This window comes from Pimephales promelas, chromosome 10, assembly GCF_988280905.1.
Source record: "Pimephales promelas chromosome 10, fPimPro1.hap1.1, whole genome shotgun sequence".
NCBI lineage: Eukaryota > Metazoa > Chordata > Actinopteri > Cypriniformes > Leuciscidae > Pimephales > Pimephales promelas.
In genome coordinates this window covers 32,624,227-32,645,996 of record NC_142778.1, presented here as the reverse complement: position 1 = coordinate 32,645,996, position 21,770 = coordinate 32,624,227, and the positions used below count along the sequence as shown (strand labels likewise).

The 21,770-nt window shown below is 38.0% G+C and overlaps 1 protein-coding gene across 3 annotated transcripts in view; it reads left to right on the top strand.

The window, feature by feature from the left end:
* The window catches only part of gnao1a (guanine nucleotide binding protein (G protein), alpha activating activity polypeptide O, a), a 103,610-nt gene that overhangs the window by 61,240 nt on the left and 20,600 nt on the right, over positions 1 to 21,770 (top strand). For all 3 annotated transcript variants that reach the window (XM_039684007.2, XM_039684009.2, XM_039684008.2), the window contains exon 4: positions 10,553 to 10,713. In XM_039684007.2, the coding sequence (XP_039539941.1) occupies positions 10,553 to 10,713 (161 nt within the window). The remainder of the gene's footprint in view (positions 1 to 10,552; positions 10,714 to 21,770) is intronic.

The window sequence follows — 21,770 nt, the reverse complement described above, 5'->3', positions numbered from 1 at the left end:
TACCGTTTAAGTTATAATTAGCATACTTTTTGGTGAGAGTCCAGTGACCGCAATTGGTAATCAGTATTACTGATATAGTAGAAAGATATTTTTTTTTCAGTATTGAGATTGTACGAAAAAGTCCAATAGCCTTTCATTCTCAGCAGACAGACATCAGCCAGTCACAGAGATGGATTAGAGGTTTGTGGATTCTAGAAAAGAGAAAATTGATCTTAAAATGGACGTATTGCTTAAAGGGTACATATCATGCTTTTAAATCATTCATTTTTACTTATAAATCATACATTTGTGCTCTATATAAAGCATAACTGCAATGCTTGGGTCTGAATTCCTCATTATTATAGCTCCACAGGCCCCTTTTCTGATGTGCGTCTTTGAGCGACCCGTTTCAAAGCGGCCCCTTTAAATAAAAAGGAGATGCGTCATACCCCACCCGCTCTCCAGGTCGCTGAGTTCACGGTCGGTTCATCTCCCTGCGTTCGGCCATTATTGTAGTTTGATAAGAGATATACGATTACTATAGCTTAAAGAACATTTTTATTCACACGTTAACAAAATGTCAACAATGGAAGACTTGTCCATCAAGCCTTGAAAAAGACGACGACGAACCTGCAGAACAACGTCTTCATATGGATGCAGTGGTATGTAAGTTAACTATGTTGTGTTATTAATGAAAGTCGACTATTTCTCTTGTTAAAACAAGCACACTGACAAGATAAATGACTGCGGTCTGATCTTACCACTAAAAATCTGCATTGATAATAATATGATAACTTGCGTTTAGAAAGCATCAGAAAACACAGCAGCTAAATGGTAGAAGGAATTTACCCCTCATTCAGACGAAGTCCGTCGGCAAACCCTTCTGTATACTTCAGGTCACTACATCCAACAACCGAACATTTTGACTAGCCCTCTCGTAACTTCTGCATCATTGAGCTTGGACTACAAAACCAAAGCAAGAAATAATAATGGCGGATTGCTCGAAGTGTTGGACCGGTAGTCCTTATTCGTCTGTTCCGCTGCAAATACTTTGACGTAATTGTTCAAAAAACGTAATAGAGAACAGAAAAATCTGAACAGGTTGAAAAATATGACCAAAACAGAATATAAAGATATAAACGAAGCACCTGAAGAGAATAATTTCATCTTTTCTGTACTTATAAACACTCCAAATGTACAACAAAATGTGGATTTTGCATGATATGTGCCCTTTAAGGAGCTTCGATTTCCTTCTTCAATAACTACATGTTGTGAGAATGACAGATGTAAATGATTTTGAAGTGGTAAGAGAGAAAGCTTTCAATTGGTCACAGTGGCAGGTGGGTGTGGCCTCTCCAGTGACGGGCATCCGTGTTGGTGAGTCGATCGACAGAGGTGTGGTCTCCACTCTGGGCTTGAGGACCTCCTGTGTTTTGGCCACAACTGTAGCCTTTAGCAGGAGAGCAGAATAACCTATACATATTTTATCAAGTAAATAATGTAACAGCTGCCATGGGAGGCAAATAGAGGAGATAGAGTGAGAAAGAGGGAGAGGAGGGTGAGATAAAGAGAAAACGAAAGAGAGAACAGCAAATCTGCAATCACATTCCCCAAGAAAGGCCCAGTAACCATAGTAACAGGAGATGACTGTCACATGATGCGGAGGAGTGGAGCAAGAGGGAGGGGACCTATGAAAAGAAGAGGAGAGATGATAATCACGGGACGGATTGAGTCGAGTTCTGTGTTGCCTCGATTCTCACCCGGACTGCTTTCTTCTGAGTGTGACATGACAATTGTGAAGAGAAAGAGAGTTAAAAGATGTTAAGACTGATGAACTGAGATAGGAGGGGGCATAATCATGATAATGAGGAGAGTAGCGTAGAATGAAAACCAAAGATGTGATCTTTCTTTTGCTGTTTAATCTTGCGTCTATTATCTCAAGTGCTAAGCTTGACCAAAGAAAGACAGTTTTCTGTTAGCGAATACTCGCCTTGCTCTGCTCAAATTGTACGAAACACTCTTTGATGGCTAAATCCTTGTAATGTATATGACCATCAAAAGGATACAGTTTGTATTGCAATTCTATTTCTTTTCCCCTTGGCAGCTCTGTATTGACGAGGCTGCTCTGGAATTGTGGGAAATATCCTGCACATTTAATTAGCAAGATTTAGATGTTTTTGATCCAAGTTCCCACACACATCATGTTCAGCACAAGCATATTACATAATTCACAATGTATAATTTGTGTAATATAGTATGCCTATAATCTGGAGCTCTGTTCCAAAACCTAGTGAGCTGCCTATCACCTACATAGGAAGCTGTCTTCTAAGGAACCATATTGACTTGTTGTAAAACCTCATAAATCACTGATTTGAAGTTTTCTATTTAGAACATTGTCTATACATTACACAAATAGCAACTAGCAATTGATTTCAGTAGAATTGAATGTTAGCATTCTGCTAAGCTAATACGCAAAAAAATGAAAAGCACAGGCAAATTTTAGGTAAAATATTACGTTTACTTTGACTGAACTCTTTTTTTTAATCAATAGATCTACAATCAATAGATTCTGTCATCTCATCTGTCTACTTCGATTTACCTTTTCTTAGTGTTCATTGCATCCTTCAAAAAGCTTAAGTTGCTTATATGTCATGCTTTAAACAAGTACTTATTTTGATGTGGCTATTATACTAAAGCACATGTAAAGTGCCTGATTGTAATTTTAACTGTAGTGTTATTTGATATATTATATAGACCTTATGTAGCCCCGCCTCTTTTCAGTGCTGTGCTCCTTGTCTTTTGACTTCCGGTCTGTATTTTCGTAGGTATGAATGAACTGCTCGTAAAAAGATTCCCGGTCGACATCTGCTTTACAATGCTTATGATAAACATTACAATGCTCATCATAACTTTTGTTAACTCTACAATAAGTAAATCCACTTCACCAGCTAATTACTCCTCGACAGCGATGCCATAGAAATAAACAGAGCGACCGCAAAACCGGAAGTTCAAAGACAATATTCTAAAGATGACGGCGCCCACGTTTCTCTGGTGCATAAGGTCTATACATTAATACAACTTACAATAGAAATTACATTAAAGTATATTTTAGTTTACCATAAATGCATTTGACAGTACACTTTAACCATATTTCGAAGACAACAGAAGTACACTGTAAAAAATATTGTTGGTTTAACTTAAAAAATGAAGTAACCTTTTTGCTTTAAAATTTTAAGTTCATTGAAATGGAAAAATTGAGTTAATACAATGAAGGAGATTGATTTAATCATCAGAAACTCAAAATATTATGTTATCTGAACCACATAGATTATTTAACTTGATTTGACAAACAAAAAATCTTGTGATTACAAATCATGAGAATATTTTTTTTACACTGTAGTTGTGTCCTATTTCAAAAATTAAAACATTTTGAAGAATGTCAGTAACCAAACGGCTGGGTCCCATTGACTTTTGTCATATTTTGTTCATTCAATGTGGTCCATCAACTGTTTGGTGACCCATATATTCAATATTTCTTCTTTCGTGTTCAGCAGAAGAATTAATTCATGCATGTTTGGAACAACACAAGGTTGAGCAAATGATGACAGATTTTTATCCCTTTAAATCCTACTTCAAAAAAAAAAAATACTCTAAAATTGACGTAATTGCATAGAAATATGCTAAAAGGTCATTCTTTTTCACAAGGGTCGACAAATTAAAAGAAAAATGTTTGAATTGTAGATCTGCAGTGGAATGCTTGTTAGTAACAGCGTACCTCTTGTACATCAGATCAAATCATATAATCTTAATGAGTCAGTGATTTGTCATCCTTCTGGTGTCGTATTCAGTCTCCTAGACCTAGAGGACTATAGTATTAGTCAGTGCAGGCCTCAGCATGCCTCACCTATGTGAGAAACATGGTCCTGTCCCTTGTTTTTTAATGCCAATGTTCGTTACGACAGTCTCTGCTGATGCAACTTAGTCATTGTGTGTGAACCAGATGAACCCAGCAGCTTCTTAATAATGCAGATCTGCGTCTTGTTGAAACATGATATCTGACTGTCTTAAGATGATAAAGGCAGGAGATGAATGGTCATCACTGCATAGCGTGCCATTCTGTGAAACACGCAGCATCATTCATCTACATCAAATTTCTTGTCATGGCCATTCCCTCTCTTCCATAGAGAGACAGCTCAACAACAATTGAATGAAATAATGGATTTGTCTCTAAATTTTAGTTATGTTTTTTTCTCACTCTGTTTTAAATACCAGCTGATTATGATCACATTGTTTCGATTCAAATTTCTTCGCTTATCTAAAGCGACTTGCATTGCATTCAATTTTTGTAAATAAAAACACTTAAAATAATGGCGCTTTTCCATTACCATTACCAGCTCGGCTCGCCTCAACTCGGCTCGCTTTTCGCTCCGTTTTCCATTGGAGACAGTACCGCCACAAATAGTACCCGGTCGTCATAGCGACGCCTTTCGTTCCTCGTCGCTGCCATAGTATCCTCTCTTCGGCAACCAAACAAAGAAAAGTCTGCACCTCCTCGATTGACCACTGCGTATTCTTCCGAGTTGCCATAATAATAGTAGTATATTTAGTATATTAGTACATATTTTAGCAATAGTGTAAAAATGAGTAACACATAACAGGCACAATACCGATAAACATGAATATCTATTGGTACTACATGGATCACATGACTAAACTTACGTCATAGTTTTGAAATACCTCCGGTTTCGCTGTCCACACTGCAACGCGAAAACGGCGTTTTCAAATTTATCCACTTTGGAGAGCGTTTTCCAAACGATACGTTTTTGTTGACTTAAAACGGCGTCTCAGGCCAAATTGGAGAGAGAAAAAAACGTTTTCAAACGAAAACGTGTTAGTGTGGACATGGCCTTTGCCTCCATGCTTGACTTTTTCTAGCTTTCACACCTCTGTGCTATTAACAGCAATGGCTACTAAAGGAAGTGCAGCTAGTAGCATTTCCCTTATTTCTTACAGGAAATGCTATGGAAATGAATTTAGAAAAAGTTATAATTTATTTGAAACTTCTTGTTAACGCTCAAATCATAACAAGGATTAGGAAACCGAGAGGTTCTCCGATGTCTTAACAGCGGACACTAGTGAATAACAAAGTATGACATGTCTCTTCTGGCTCTCTTTTAGATTCATTTTGGCACGATTCTGAAGGTCCATATTCACAGATATGGTGGAAACGAATGGACTAATTAGCAACTCACCCACTCACAGCACCTCTTTCGGTCATGTCTGTGTTGAAATGCACCAACAATCTGTTCTTTCATGATCTCTCAGCCTTTTAGAAGTCCAGTGGTTGAAACCTTGAACAGACTATTTGTATCTAGGGAGTTATGTCATGGATTTTGATAAAGTACTTGAGCAGGGTCTATACATCTTCAGCAAAACGGAGCATCTGTACTAGTTTGAAAGGGAAAGTTTCATTGTCAGTGATATATTATTAGACCACAGCCGTTTGGTTTGATAAGGGACTGTATGTTACTCTCCTGCTCATTGCAAGATTAGCATAGACATACACACTAGACCTCACCTTGGCTACGGCAGTTCATTGGAACGAATGCGTCAATAGAGCCGCCATCTTGAAACAGGGGAGCCCCTCCACTTTAATGCATCAGCGTCAATGTAGTAGACACAGGTCTAACGGAAATAAAATCACCATAAATCATCATGAATGCGATTTTTCTTGTTTTTTTGGTTTGTTCCAACGGTCAGACATGTATTTATCATTGATTACAGAAAGAAAATGTTTTTTATTTATTTTTTAAAAAACATTCTTCCTAGTTCAGATTTCATCCGTGAACATCATACGCTGCACAAAAGTCCACCACCATCAATGAATTCGAAGTAAAAGCAGAGATAGCAGCGTTACCTAGCTACTTCCTATGACAAGACCCCTGTTCCAAGATGGCGGCGGTTTTGACGCATGCTTAGAACCCCAAGGTGAGGTCTAGTGTATACAGTATGTCTATGGCAAGATTAGAAGCAAACTAAGTTGCACTTTATTTCGATAGTCACTTATAGACGTTCTACTAATTATAAGTAACTTTTCAACTACGTGTCAACTAACTCTCGTATTAGTTTATTATAGTAAACTGTCAGTAGACTGTTAGGTTATGGTTAGGTGTTAGGCTTTGGGTTAGGAGAATAAGTTTACTTGTAGTCGCCAAGTTACTTATAGTCAGTTGAATGTCTGTTGGGGGACCAACAAAATAAAGTGTTTGCAGATATTAAGCAGACAGTCTACTAATACTCTAATGACAGTTAGTTGACATGCAGTTGAAAAGTTACTTATAGTTAGAAGAATGTCTAAAGTGGACTATCGAAATAAAGTGTTACCGCAAACTATCACTAGAACACATATTGCAGTTGAACTTCATTGTACTTCATACGCTTCCGTCATCTAAATAAGTGGAAAAACTGAAGCATTTCCCAGTTATATATCCGTCTGTCTCGTGGACACGCTGTGTTCCAAATAAAATGCCACATAATTAATCGTGACATGTATTGCGATGTCTAACATATCATAAGATAGTTGCATATACCCTAGCCAGTGTTGCCATAACAGTACGAGACACAGACACCATCATGTTGTGTCAACCAGCGACACCCTCAGCGCTCAACATGAGAAGTGAAAAAGCCTAATGATACTCTGAGGAATCCAGCATTTTCTGTAAAATGACAGTTCTATTGTACAGTATGTGTGTGTTCACTGTGCCTACTTGCGTCACTCTTACAATAATTGTATTTTCACCAGGTGCGGGGTCAGGGTGTCTGTAAGGATACTGTCCGTGACGCCGGGCTACTGACTGATCTGCGATTCAAATCTACAGTGCGTTGAGTTCTCTCCTCGCGCTGTTTCCTCTAATAAATGAATGCTGATGGTCCATTCTCTTTAGTCATAATGAATAGCTATTATGTGTCTCTATGAGCCTGATCTAAATTCAATAGGCAATCACTCAGGAATCACATGGTCCTTCGGTGTCGTGTACCTTCCCCCCCAAAAAACTAAGAGAGAATGAAGAATGAGAGGCGTGACCAATGTCGTGACATTAGAGACAGACCCACCTGCAAGATAGATGCACTGAGAGACCGGAAACAGGTGCATGCCTGTTGAATCCTGTCAGCTTTTTGGGTTTATTCTTCCAGTTTTTTTCAATCAAAATGAAAAAAATGCCCTGGGACCAAGGCATCTGCCACTATAAAGGCTCAAAGAGCCTCTGGACGGCAGTTTGACGTCCCATAATTCCCCGGAAGGGGTTGTTGAGGTAATCCTCTGGTTCACGTTGTGTTGTAAAGCTCAACTACTTATAGACTATTAGACTGATTTGAACCATTAACAGTACATTGTCTTCTGCTAATATTATTTCATTCATTTTTAATTTGTAAAACAAATGTATGATAGAAGCATCTTTTATGATTTATTGCGGTTAGAGTGTGATGTGTGTGAGTTATAAGGGCTCAAGAAGGTTTAGTCATGCTGAGTTCAGAGGACTTGCTCTGAAAGGTCACACTCACTGGGGGAGAAGGAAAGGGAGGATCCCTCAGCCAATCATACGGCCTCCTGCTGCTGATGCTGCCCCCGCTGAATCACCATGGAGATGCAATATCTGTCCCTATTGACAAGTCATACGGAAGATGCATCCATTTTTGCATGTCTGCATCTTCACAGTAGAAAAAATAGCATTTGCATTAATTGTGGATTAATTAGCGACATCATGCTTTGTTTTTTCCCCCTTCGTTTTCATTCCCAGGCCCCCCATCTCGCTCCTTTTAGTGTGTGACCGCTTTACTCTTTCTCACCGCAGATAATGGAGAGGGTGCAAGACCAGCCTTCTTGAACTGACCCCCATCTTCTCTTCCTCTCTCTATTTAACATGGGTCTTTTCTTTTCACACCACTCGTCCAGTCCATTTCTCACGCTCTCCTCTTTTGGCTTCCGTAGTTGCATCTCTGTTGTGAATTTGCGGGATGGCGGAACCCAGCCCCTTCGAGTAGTACGCTCGATTGTGATGTCTTTAAAAGAAACTAAACGTTCCTTTCAGAAGTTGTTGCTGCTGTCGAGCTTTTTAAAAGAAAGGGAGTGATTTCATAAGTGAGAGGAAGAGGGAGGGAAAATGAAAGAGAAACAGGAGGTCATGCAATGTCTATATAATATATAAATATAAAACTTTATATATATATATATATATATATATATATATATATATATATAATATAAAGTACCCATAGTAAATCTATATAGCTGGAGTTGGTGGTGGTGGATGGTTTCAGAGGAACTTTGAAAGCATGCTGCAAAATGCTTACCCACTATTTAAATTGTGAGCTGCAAGCTCATTGGCTTCAGATGCAACAGCAACCAATCAGCTTGTGGCATGTAGTCTACACAGGAATTGTAGGCAAGGTTGCAATAAAGTTGAGACCCATATATGTATATATATTAGTGTGTGTTGTGAGCCATATCAGCATCCGATTTCTCTGTATAATAAGGGCTGATCATTGCAGAAAGGGTGATTAGTGATCAGGACCTGAGTCACAGTTTGTGCTTTTGGCTCAGGTTGGTGGGTTTGCATGCAGTAAAATTCTCAGCACTGTCAGCATCATTAAAGATCTGCTTTGAGTTGCTCCTTCTAGCCCTTAAAGGTCTTCTCTTTCATACAGAACAACTATACGTAAATGAGGAACTGCACATCCAATGTTACTTTCCGTTGATGGTGCTTGAATATTCGCTGATTCTGTTATCTGTTTCCTTCCGTTATGCTCTCTCATTGTGCCCTTGCACAAGTTTGTTTAACCTAAAGTTGTTATGCAAAAATAACTGACTAAAGGGTTTTTTTTTTAAGCAAGAGCCAGCTTATGGACAGGGCTTTATAAAACATTTAGTGCAGGAAAAAGAATGTGCCAGTAAAAAAACAACAAAAAACATGATAATGTTTTTCATTATACACTCACCTAAAGGATTATAAGGGACACCTTTTGTCAGAATGGGAAAGAAATGTGATTTTAGCAATTTTATTTGAGCGTGGCATGGTTGTTTGTGTCTGAGTATTTCACAATCTGCTCAGTTACTGGGATTTTTAATGCACAACCATTTCTAAGGATTACAAAGAATGGTGTGAAAAGGGAAAAACATCCAGTATGCGGCAGTCCTGTGGGCGAAAATGCCTTGTTGAGAATGGGCCGACTGATTCAAGCTGATAGAAGAGCAACTTTGACTGAAACAACCACTCGTTACAACCGAGGTATGCAGCAAAGCATTTGTGAAGCCACAACAGGGATGGGCTACAACAGCAGAAGACCCCACTGGGTACCACTCATCTCCACTACAAATAGGAAAAAGAGGCTACAATTTACAAGAGCTCACCAAAATTGGACAGTTGAAGACTGGAAAAATGTTGCCTGGTCTGATGAGTCTCGATTTCTGTTGAGACATTCAGATGGTAGTCAGAATTTGGCGTAAACAGAATGAGAACATGGATCCATCATGCCTTGTTACCACTGTGCAGGCTGGTGGTGGTGGTGTAATGGTGTGGGGGATGTTTTCTTGTTTAAATGCCATGGCCTACCTGAGCATTGTTTCTGATCATGTCCATCCATTTATGGCCACCATGGACCCATCATCTGATGGCTACTTCCAGTGGGATAATGCATCATGTCACAAAGCTCAAATCATTTCAAATTGGTTTCTTGAACATGACAATGAGTTCACTGTACTAAAATGGCCCCCACAGTCACCAGATCTCAACCCAATAGAGCATCTTTGGGATGTGGTGGAATGGGAGTGTCGTTCCCTGGATGTGCATCCCACAAATCTCCATCAACTGCAAGATGATATCCTATCAATATGGGCCAACATTTCTAAATAATGCTTTCAGCACCTTGTTGAATCAATGCCACGTAGAATTAAGGCAGTTCTGAAGGCGAAAGGGGGTCAAACACAGTATTAGTATGGTAATCATCCTTTAGGTGAGTGTATATCATACTTGTTTTCATAAAACACACCTTGAATCAAATGGCATATATGAAAAAAAAAGTTTCCAGGATGTTTTAAATATAAACCTCCAGTTTGTGAGCAAACAACCATGTTTATTGGAAAGCCAGATAGAAAGTTTTACTCTAGCATCAACTTTGCCTCATGTTTCTGCTAAACTTCTTTGGAAGGAATAAAAATAGCCAATTGTTGACACGGTAAATCCACAATCACACTGGCAGTGGAAAAAAATAGCTGCAGGTCATTATTCTCAGTGCTAGTTGGCGTTCCCACGTCGCGTCACTGCTTATTTGCATAACGTTGAACTCTGCTTGACTTTGTCTCATCACCAACGGTCATGGTTGCGCATGTCACTGGAAAATTGCAAAATTAATGTCCTTTGTCATTGTAAACAACTCTGAATAGGGCTTTGAAATTGTGATGAGAAGAGATCATATCATAATTAATTCTCAGACTTTTATTACAATTCAGAGCACAATTTGTGACTTAGTGTTCTTGTGTTTGTAAGTCTCTCCTGTGTGTTTTTTTTTCTGACAGGCTGATGCTAAGATGGTCTGTGATGTTGTGAGCCGTATGGAGGATACCGAGCCCTACTCTCCCGAGCTGCTGTCCGCCATGATCCGCCTGTGGTCTGACTCAGGCATCCAGGAGTGCTTCAGCCGTGCCCGCGAGTACCAGCTCAATGACTCCGCCCAATAGTGAGTATGGCTCTCTGCTGGGAAGAGCCATTAGTGCTTTTACTCTTCATTAAGAGCATTCTGCTTAAACATACGCATCTGTTATTATATCATTGACTATCACACTGCAGTCCTTTTCATTTTAGAAGCGCAGGGCATATCTTTTATCGACTGTAAATGCGGTTGCGTCTACATTATAATATGTATAGTCTTTATTCTCAACGCTTTTTTTGAACACGAGCTCAGCTAAATGTCATTCTGAAGTGAGAGATACTGTAAATTCACAGATGCAATTACAGTATCTGCTGATGTGTGTTTGTGTGTGCATTCGTGCCTCACTGTATGTGTGTGTAATAACATTGAAAGAGTTTAGTCAGCATTACATTTCAGATTTTGTGGCTTAATGTAACAGTTTGGGAACCTGGTCCTTGTGGAAAGTGGTGTTTAGATGAAGACAAATTACTTGCTCACAGATTGACAACATAGATTATGTTAGAAAGGCTTAAAAACACTTTTTGTTATGATGGTTGATACCTGATAGCAATCAATAATAAAGGTGGTCTAAATATTAAAACATGTATATCTGTATATCTTCTGTAGAAGTCACAGGACAAATTTTGATTTGGTCCGAATGCAATGATTTGATGTCCTGCAAACATATGTATTTCCATACGTCTGTGCACCCTTCTCGCGCCGTCAATCAGAGTTGTAGACAGACTGTCACAAACAGCAGCCATCTTTTACAGTTCCTGAACCAAAACAATGAGCCTATACTGCTTTTGTGTTTTGAAGGAGACATGGCTTTGGATCTGAAGGAAGGGTTGGATCTTGTGCTTTCAAAGCTAGGTTGCTATTGCTTGCCTCTCCGTAATTGCCTACCCTACCGTTATTGTTTAGGGTACCAAAAGACAAGCTTAGAGAGACATTTCTCTTCCTTATCATTTGCTAGCCTGGTGAACGCAAGACTACATATCATTGAGAATGAGACGTGGCCTGGAAACCACATGTTCATTTTCTCGTATTTGAATTGAGGCGTGGTTTACAAATGCCCAGAGCCGTATTATTGGATGCTATGAATATCTATCAAATGCCCCTGTACGTAGCTCATAGCCAATCGGTTCAATGATACCAGATGACGTATGTAGAGCGACAGACGATGATGGGTCAGAGATTTAGGAGATTTATGTATACACAAAACTAGAGCCCAACCGATAAAGGATTTTGAAGGCCGATACAAATATTTTTGGGTTTTAAAATCCGATATTCTGATATATCGATATATCGATATTTTTTTTTTATTAAATATTGTTGGATTTCACACACGTGTGAAAGAAAAGCTAACTTTTCTGCACAAGATACGTTTGATACTTTTTCTCTATGTCTAAATGTTCACTCCTCGGAAGTATAACTTACATTTTACAATGCAGAGACTGTAACTAGAGATATGCTAAGTTATAAATACAGTAATATTTACTTTATTTAGGCAGAAAAAGTTCATTGTGGTTTCCAAGCTCATTAATGTTAACGTTAGCGGTCTTCCACTGATGATAGTGGCATTAGCTAGCTTTGTGGTTAGCTAGTCTATAATGAGCCATAATTTAGCAATAGATAACCTCATACTGCAAATTGTAAAATTTAGAGATGATTAAAGCGTGTTTCGTCCGTTTTTATTTTATTTCAAATCAGTTGAGCCGATATGTTTAATGTCAAACATTAGGCTGTATCAAAAAGGTAACTTCGCGTCCCCTGCCATGATGGGTCCATAGATATAAATGAACTGCTTCGGTGTGTCGCATTTACGTCGTCATCGTCTTGCTGCTCCCTCCCCGTTCTGTGATTGGTTCCCTATCTCAGGCAAAAATTTGGTTCATGCACTCTCAGAAAAAAAAGGTACAAAAGCTGTCACTGGGGCTGTACCTTTTCAAAAGGTACACTTTTGTCCATTTTAGGTGCTAATATGTACATTTGAGGTGCTAATATGTACATTTAATGTGATAATATGTACATTTTAGGTGCTAATATGTACATTTTAGGTGCTAATATGTTCATTTAATGAGATAAAATGTCCCTTTTAGGTGTTTATATGTACATTATAGGTGCTAATATGTACATTTTAGGTGCTAATATGTACATTTCATGAGATAATATGTCCATTTTAGGTGGTAATATACACATTTTAGGTGATAATATGTACATTGTAGGTGCTAATATGTCCATTTCATGAGCTAAACTGTACATTTCAGGTGCTAATATGTACATTTTAGGTGCTAATTTGTACATTTCATGAGCTAATATGTCCATTTTAGGTGGTAATATACACATTTTAGGTGATAATATGTACATTGTAGGTGCTAATATGTCCATTTCATGAGCTAAACTGTACATTTCAGGTGCTAATATGTACATTTTAGGTGCTAATTTGTACATTTCATGAGCTAATATGTCCATTTTAGGTGGTAATATACACATTTTAGGTGATAATATGTACATTGTAGGTGCTAATATGTCCATTTCATGAGCTAAACTGTACATTTCAGGTGCTAATATGTACATTTTAGGTGCTAATTTGTACATTTCATGAGCTAATATGTCCATTTTAGGTGGTAATATACACATTTTAGGTGATAATATGTACATTGTAGGTGCTAATATGTCCATTTCATGAGCTAAACTGTACATTTCAGGTGCTAATATGTACATTTTAGGTGCTAATATGTACCACTAAGGTACCAATATGTAGCCTTTGGATACAAAAGTGTACTTTTTGAAAAGGTACAGCCCCAGTGACAGCTTTTGTACCTTTTTTTCTGAGAGTGTGGTGTCCAGGCTGGGGAAACCCAGGCTAATTATTTGCAGAAATATCACCAAGTTCAAGCCAGTACATCACATGAATGATCAGTAAGACGAACAAACTTTCTACTAGTGTTTCAAGTGCAGGTGTTTCAAAACTGAAAAACCAAATGGTGGAAGGACAATAGATTTAATTTTAGGATTTATGTATGTTTTGTGATAGATTGCTGTTAGGAGCTAAAATAGATGCACGACTGAACTATATATGACTATACGACATTTACTGTTAACAGGCATTTTTTTTTACTTTTTTTTAATTTCCATTTTCTATTTTATTTATAGATTTATTTTGTTTTATCTTTTTATTTTATTCTATTTTATTCTAGTATGTTGTGTTAAAATATTGGTCGCACTGTATCTTTTTGTGTGTGCCATTATAAAAAAAGTCATGTCTCTTTTTAGTGTCTTTCTTTTGCTGTACCCAGTCTTTTTATCTCGTCACATTCAATTCAGACTGTTAACTCAGTACAAATGAGTGCAAGATATATTTCCTGTGGTTGTGCTCTAGATTTAGTAGCTACGCAGTGCACAGGAAACACTGCTGCACACCAGTGTTTGTGTTTTAGCTTGCGTGTGTGTATATTTACACTAAAGACATGGCCAGCTAGACAGGTACAACTTGAATGTCTAAATCATTCTTTCACATCAATCATTGACTGTATGAAAATGAGTTCAAGAGAAATTGAAGATAATTTATTTTGGGCACACTGGCTTCCTCTTGTCTTTAGGCTGTAGTCTTGTCTTTCTCCTCCCAAAGGTTCATTGGAGACATTTCTGAACATTTCCGATTGAGGCGCAGTGGTATTTTCCACAGTGAGATGCTGTACCAGGAATAGATCAGCCATCATAGTATTCCGAAAACTTCTTTCATTATCTAAAATATTTCCACAATTTCTGTCCTTCCTCTCATTCATTCACCAGCTTGTTCTATATTACTCTGATAACATCCACTTCATGGTGCTACGGATGAGTTTAAAAGCTCCTCCCTTTTTACACCGCAAAACACCCCAGTTGTGTTCCTCTTGTTCTCTCAGTTTTGTTCCTTATCAGTTTTATTTTTGTTTTTGACTTCTTCTTTTCAACTCTAGGTCTGCTAATACTTTGTATAATTTCACAGTATTTTATCTGATAATAGAGTTAAAGAGAAGCATGTTCTACTTCTGGGTAAAAGAGATGTGCTGCAATATGACTGTCATAATTGCTTGAGGTGCACTTACATGAAATGAAACTTGCTAGATTTTGTATTTTTAAGTTAAGCACGTTCATTTTTGACATTTCCAGAGCAAATATTGGAAATTTCTGTGTTCTTATTTAAGTCTTGGACAGAGTCATTTTTCAGATGAACTTTGATTGGCTTCGACTTTAGAAGATATAGCAGCAAGTTTCACTTATTCTCAATTTTTTTGTGGTTGTCATAGTGTATGTTCACTGAATTACTGTCAAAATCAAAATAACTTGTATCCTGGCAAACTAGGTCAGTCATTGTCAAGAAACTTTCTCAACAATGAGAGATACTGGTAATTATATATATACAGTATATATATTAGTGCTGTCAAACGATTAAAATATTTAATCGCGATTAATCGCATTAATGTCATAGTTAACTTGCGATTAATCACACATTTTAATCTGTTCTAAATGTCTCTTGATTCTTGATTTATTTTTGTTCCATTATTTTTTTTTAATTTAATGCTCTTATCAACATGGAAAAGTGGATCGACTTGCTTTGTGCAATTGTTTTTTTATTGAAAACAACATTGACATACTGTATTCAAATTCACACTAGAATTCTCACTTGAAGCAAATAATCTCTCACACAATGTAACACTGTCCATCAATAAATGGGTGAAAGAAATACTGACGAGGTCTTATTGGCATCCAATTCGGCGTCTTGCACTCGCCATCCATTCAAAACATAACGTTAACCAACTATTTGGCCGTCGCGCGAGCCTAAACAAGTGTTTGTGGCGTGCCTGTTGTTTAGTCTCCTGTTTAGCTAGATCCGCTTGCGCTTTGGTCGGCGAAGCTACAAAACGTCCTAGCGCGGCGCAAGCCATTGAAATGAATAGGTTTCATGGCGCAGCGCCTGTTGCAAAAGCATGTGAAAATAATTACAAAATTTGCTTGGCCAAAAAGACGTCCTGTTGCAAAAGCATGTGAAAATAATTACAAAATTTGCTTGGCCAAAAAGAACGCTAATTGCGCGATAAAAAAATTGACGCCGTTAAAATGGTTTGCGGTAACACCGTTAATAACGTGTTTAACTGACAGCCCTTTATATATATATATATATATATGTACAGTAAAAATGCTGGGTTGTTTTAACCCAACTTTTGGGTAAAATATGGACAAACCCAAACTTTGGGTTAAAAATGTAATTTAAAAATTTAACGCAATGGCTGGGTTTCCCCATTTTTGACCCAAAGTTGGGTTAAAACAACCCAGAAATTTTTAGAGTGTATCCTAATGAATGTCATTATATGGACAAAAATGTAATATCCCTTTATGCAACAGTACCGTAATTCCAGAGGTCAGAGGCAATACCAGACTCTACATGATATTGTTAATAATGGCTCATTTTGACATTCTTGCAACACCCTGAATTTCCAAACCTTTTTGTTACCACCGTACATGTCTCCAATGTTCTGTTGTTCTTTTTTTCTTGCACATCTTTCTGTGTCTCTCTCAGTCTGTCTCTCTCTCTCTCCGTGATGGGGAGCAGCAGACAGCAGGCTGGCCGCTGAGAAGTGTTGCCAGGCAGAGCACTCAAGCAGCAGCAGGAAACAGAGGGAGGGAGAAAGAAAGAAAGATGGTGTATGAGAGAGAGAGAGAGAGAGAGAGACGGGGGAAGGGCAGAGCTGGCAAGCAGCCTGAGTGGTAGAGAGATACGAGTTTTCCATACTAAAAAGAGAGAAGTGAAGAAACCCTACAGCACAACCCTGCCCGCATGTCCATTAGGCCTAAAACAGCAGAGTAAAGTCCACATAGTAACGTCATATTTATAAAAGATGTATAATAGTACATGCAGCTACTCCACAGAACAACATCAGGGCATTAAGTGCATATGAGATCAAAACAGTTCAACTGTTTCAAAACAGTTGAAAAAAAAAAAAAAAAAAAGCTTCTGTATCTGTCCTGTGTATATATATATATATGTGTGTGTGTGTATGTATGTATATATGTATATATAGATAAAGTTGTCCTCGGAAGAGGGGGGGTGGAGGTGGGTGAGAAAAAAAAAAAAAAAAAAAAAAAAAAACAGTTGTCCTGTTGCGAATGACAAAATGCACTTGCGCACACGTACTTCTACATAAAATACAACTATTTTACTTCCTTACTGAATATATCCTCTGCATCTACAGTACACTCTAAAAAATGATGGGTTGTTTTAACCCAATTTTGCGTCAAATATGGACAAACCCAGCCATTGGGTTACGTTTTTAAATCACATTTTTAACCCAATGTTTGAGTTGGTCCATATTTGACCCAAAATTGGGTTAAAACAACCCAGCATTTTTTAGAGTGTACAGGCAACTAAGCTCAAGGAGTTGAAATTATATATATATACTTAATTATATATTATATATTTTTTTATATTTAAAAAAATAATAATTTAAAGCTGCGGTCCGTAGCTTTTTGGGGTTAAAAATGATTCAAAAATACGAGAAAATACACAACCAGCCAGTGTTCAAAACTATCTGCTTGCCATAGCTCGATTCAAAGCGTTAAGCTTGTTAATGTTTTTAACTCCAGTACTAGTGGATTTCCATGGGAGATTCGAGCATGTCTGTGCGTCATTACGTCACGTCTGTACACATAAAGAAGAGTCTCGGCTAGTATAAGCTATATTGCGTGTGAGGATGTTGGAGGTGGAGATTTATAGCCTTTTCTCACAGCACTTGATATAATTAAACGTATTAATTTGATGGCGGATCCAGAAAGGTTCAAACGACAATCACCAGTGACAACAGATTCACCCGCTGTAAAATGCTAAAGACTTCGTTCGGACTTCGGAGTGGCTACTGAAAAAAAGAGACGGCAAACGGCCCATGCAAAAACAAGGATACAGATCGGAAGGACATTACAGTAGTCACGCAACGCTTGCTTACGTTATTATGATTAACAATTTTGAGAACAAAGTATAATTTGCACGGTTTTGGGTGATATGATAACTCTCCTTAAACATTGTGTTCATCCACCCTGTGCCGTATCGAGGGTGTTGAACTACAACTCACATAAAGTTGATAATTCCCCGAATGACTGCAATTGCAGATTTTGAACAGAGATGGCGACAAAGAGGAAAAACGCAGACTGCAGCTTTAATATATATATATATCTAAATAAATACTGAATTTCAAGAACTATTTCAGACAATTTTCTTTTGCATCCCAAGATTTTTTACTCTCACCCAAAGGCAACACTCGTACCTGTCTCTGAGCCATGACTCTAGAGAAATTTGCCTTTAGTCAAATGTAATGTAAGAATACTGTGGCGCTTATAGTGGTTTTATCTGGCCAGTGCGGAGTTGCTTTCTAAAAAAAGCTTATGGAAATCCTCAGTTAACATAGCCGTCTTAAATCTGCTATTTGTTAATAGACAAAATATGCTGAGAGGGACGCATGCACAACCAGGAGATACAGGTCACAAAGGAACGTGGCCCAGAGAGAGAGAGACAGCACTTATACTCTCAAAGAGAAGAGAATGTGTCCGTATACAATCATCCTTATTAGTGCTGTTCACCTGATGTCCCATTTGAGACTGCGTACTATGAGAGAAGTTCATACTTGAGTACATACTGTGTCAGGTAGACTTGAAAGAACCTGAGATTAAGTGCCACTGACTAAGTGATCCCTCAAGCCAAAAGTGGCACTCATAAACATTGATACAACTGATCCAGTCACAGCAACAGCACCCCCTATAGTCAGTGTAGTGAACCATAAGAAGAGAAATATGCAAAATACACAATGAGGTTTCTTTCTAAAGCTTTTTATATTGTTTTCATATATGGCTGACAATATACAGTGGGTTCAGACATATATATATTTTTTTTATTATAATAATTTGTGTGTAAAACCTGTATCACTGTGACTTTGCCAAGCAAGATTTGTTCATGTATCAACACATTTTGTCCAGAAATGTACCCTAAACCTAACCCTGCCAAACTTATCCCCAAAATCAGAGGGAAAATAATATGTGAATAACCAGCATTCTCATCCTAGGGCGTCATATAGTGACAATTTTGAAATTTCGTCTAAATCCAACAGCGCAGTCTCATCCCAAGACGTCATATAACTGACGTCCATTTTGACCATACGTCAACATCCGCCGTTTTAGGGTACCCTTTAACGTCGGTTAGATGACGTTATCGGATCCTAACCCTACCCCAGACCTAAACCTACCCCGTCACCTAACTGACGTTAAAGGTAAAGCGTCAGTTGTATGACGTCCCAGGATCGTCATGTAACTGACGTTAAAGGGTACCCTAAAACGGCCGATGTTGACGTATGGTCAAAAGACGTCCCAAGACGTCAGTTATATGACGTCTTGGGATGAGACTGTGTTAAATCCAACGCACATGGCACCCTTTAGCGTCAATATAACACACACAGAGCTTTGTTTGGTTATGGGTAGGTTTAGGGTTAGGGTTAGACCACTAGGAGGCGCCTTCTGGCCCATATATATCTGCGTTCTCATATTGACGCTAAAGGGTGCGAATGCGATGTGCGTTGGATGTAGACGAAATGTCAAAAGCGTCAGTATACGACGCCTTGGGATGAGAACGGGCTGGAATAACACTGATGTAGGGGCACCTAACCCTGGTTGTAAGCTTAAAATTGACATAAACATGTGAACTTGTCCCTCAAATCTGATTGGTTGATTAGAATATTGTTGATCCTGGAACATCTTGCACGTTCACCTTCAGCATTTAAGAATGGTCAAAGGGGCATTGTGTTTTAACAGAAGCAAGAATTTCTGACCATTTGCCCTTTTTAAAATGCTAAAACTTTCTGTTCATTGCCAGGTTAAAAATAGATTTTGTTTCCCAGATCTTCCCAGTGGTCTGAGACTTTTGGACCACATGACATAGACCTTGTCCCCCTGTGCTATTGTTATTTTTTCAGTCCTATTCTCTCCCCTATTTCAGGCCTTATATCCATTTCAGCCTGTGTGTGATTTTGGCTCCATGTCTCTACATCTGTGGAGACTTGGCACAGGGAATTTCACATCATTATCAGAGATTTAACTGCTGTTTATCATGATTTAGTGTTTAGTGATGCGTCCTTTGGTGCAAGGGAGGTTATGAGGTCAGAAGGCTGGACGTGTAGCCAAGGGGGAAAGATGGATAACTTGTAGTAGAAAAATGAATGTGAGAAACTGTAACGCTTAATATCTGGCATCCCTCCTTTTAGTGCCATTTGCAATTGTGATAGACTTGTTTTGCACACCAGCTGCACAAACCTGAAGAATATAGGGTTTTTAAAGCGTGATTTGAGCTAGAGAAGAAACATTTACAGTATGAAGATATTGTTGACCGATTTAAATCTAATATGTCACTGCCATGTAATCTTGACCAACAGTTTTAGATATTTCGGTCCCAATTAAGTAGATTTAAAGGGATACTCCACTTTTTTTTGGAAATAGGCTCATATTATAACTCCCTCAGAGTTAAACAGATGAGTTTTACCGTTTTCAAATCCATTGAGACGATTTTCTGATATTTAGAAGAATATCAGTAACCAGACAGTTTCTGGTCCCATTGACTTCCATAGTATATTTTTTTTCTACTATGGAAGTCAATGAGACCAGAAACTGGTTACTGATATTCTTTTAAATATCAGAAAATCAGCTGAATACATTCGAAAACGGTAAAACTCATCTGTTTAACTCTGAGGGAGTTGTAAAATGAGCCTATTTCCAAAAAAAGTGGAGTATCCCTTTAAGTTGAGACCTATACTATATCTATGTTGCTAGTCACCTTATTGTTCAATGCAGAAGTAAGCTATATGTCCTTTGAAAGTGTGAAACTTTCAATTCATTAGTCGCTACAGTATAGTGAAATAACTTGAAGAATAACAAAGTGGTAAATGGTAAAACTATTTGTACTATAAACTCAGTGTGTTTACAATTGAGACAATACATTCAAATAATATAAGAAATACCAGTTTGCAATATCAATAAGCATTAACGGTAACACATAACACGGTTACCACATAAGCTGTTTTGTACGGCTAAAAAAATTCAATTTACGAATGGCCATGCTCGCTTTTATGTTAAAAATAAGTTGGATAAGGGGAAATATCCAATGCCCGTTGAGTGAACTGACTTTTCTTAAAGGGACTTTGTTGTCGTTGAGCACTGAAGACAGTAGTGACAGATGAATGTTCACATTTCACTACAGAATTCTGCCGCAACCAAGGAAACCTTCGACTGGAACATCTCAATGCCACAGATGGACAGGAAAGGAAGGGAGACGAGAAAGAAAGAGCTAGGCAAACAAAATAAAAAAGCAAGAGCAGATACACCGAAGCATACAAGATATAATTACACAAGACACAAAATGAAAAATCGAGCTGATCTGAAATTCCAGCTGCAGTCATTTTCCTCTAAATGTGTCAAAACATTTTTGAAATTGCATTTTTGATGTAATCATCCATTAGATGTCTATCTCTACCAGTATTACCAGCCAGATGCTTTGATGGATGTTTGGGCGTCTCGTGGTACTCAACCTTCAATTCAACTGGCATCCAATTTGGAAGCACACATATTCATCTGGAAGATAAATGACATCCACAGCCTTAGAGAATATACATCACACATTGTTGAAAATCAGGTTCGGTTCTTCCGGTCTGATCGCATCACTGTTGTGTTTTTGAAGAGGTATCTTGTGTGTAAATGTGTCAGCTGTGAGTGGCACAAGAAGAATGTTTCATGTTTTATTTTGACTCATAGTCCTAGAGTCTGATTGACTGTTCTGCGTTTATGATTTTGTCTTTAGTAGGGATGGACTCTCATTTGTTTTGTTGACACTCACTATTACACGAAAAGCAATCGTTTTTCAGTCAGAGCTAACATAAATGAGAATCTGTCAACATATAACATATCCTAAGTATTTAAAGTCTCATATGCTCAGCAATACAATGAAACAGTGATATTGTGAAATAATATTTTGATTTATCAATTTTCTATATGTTTTAAAATATGACCTATTCTCCAGTTTTTAGTGTTAC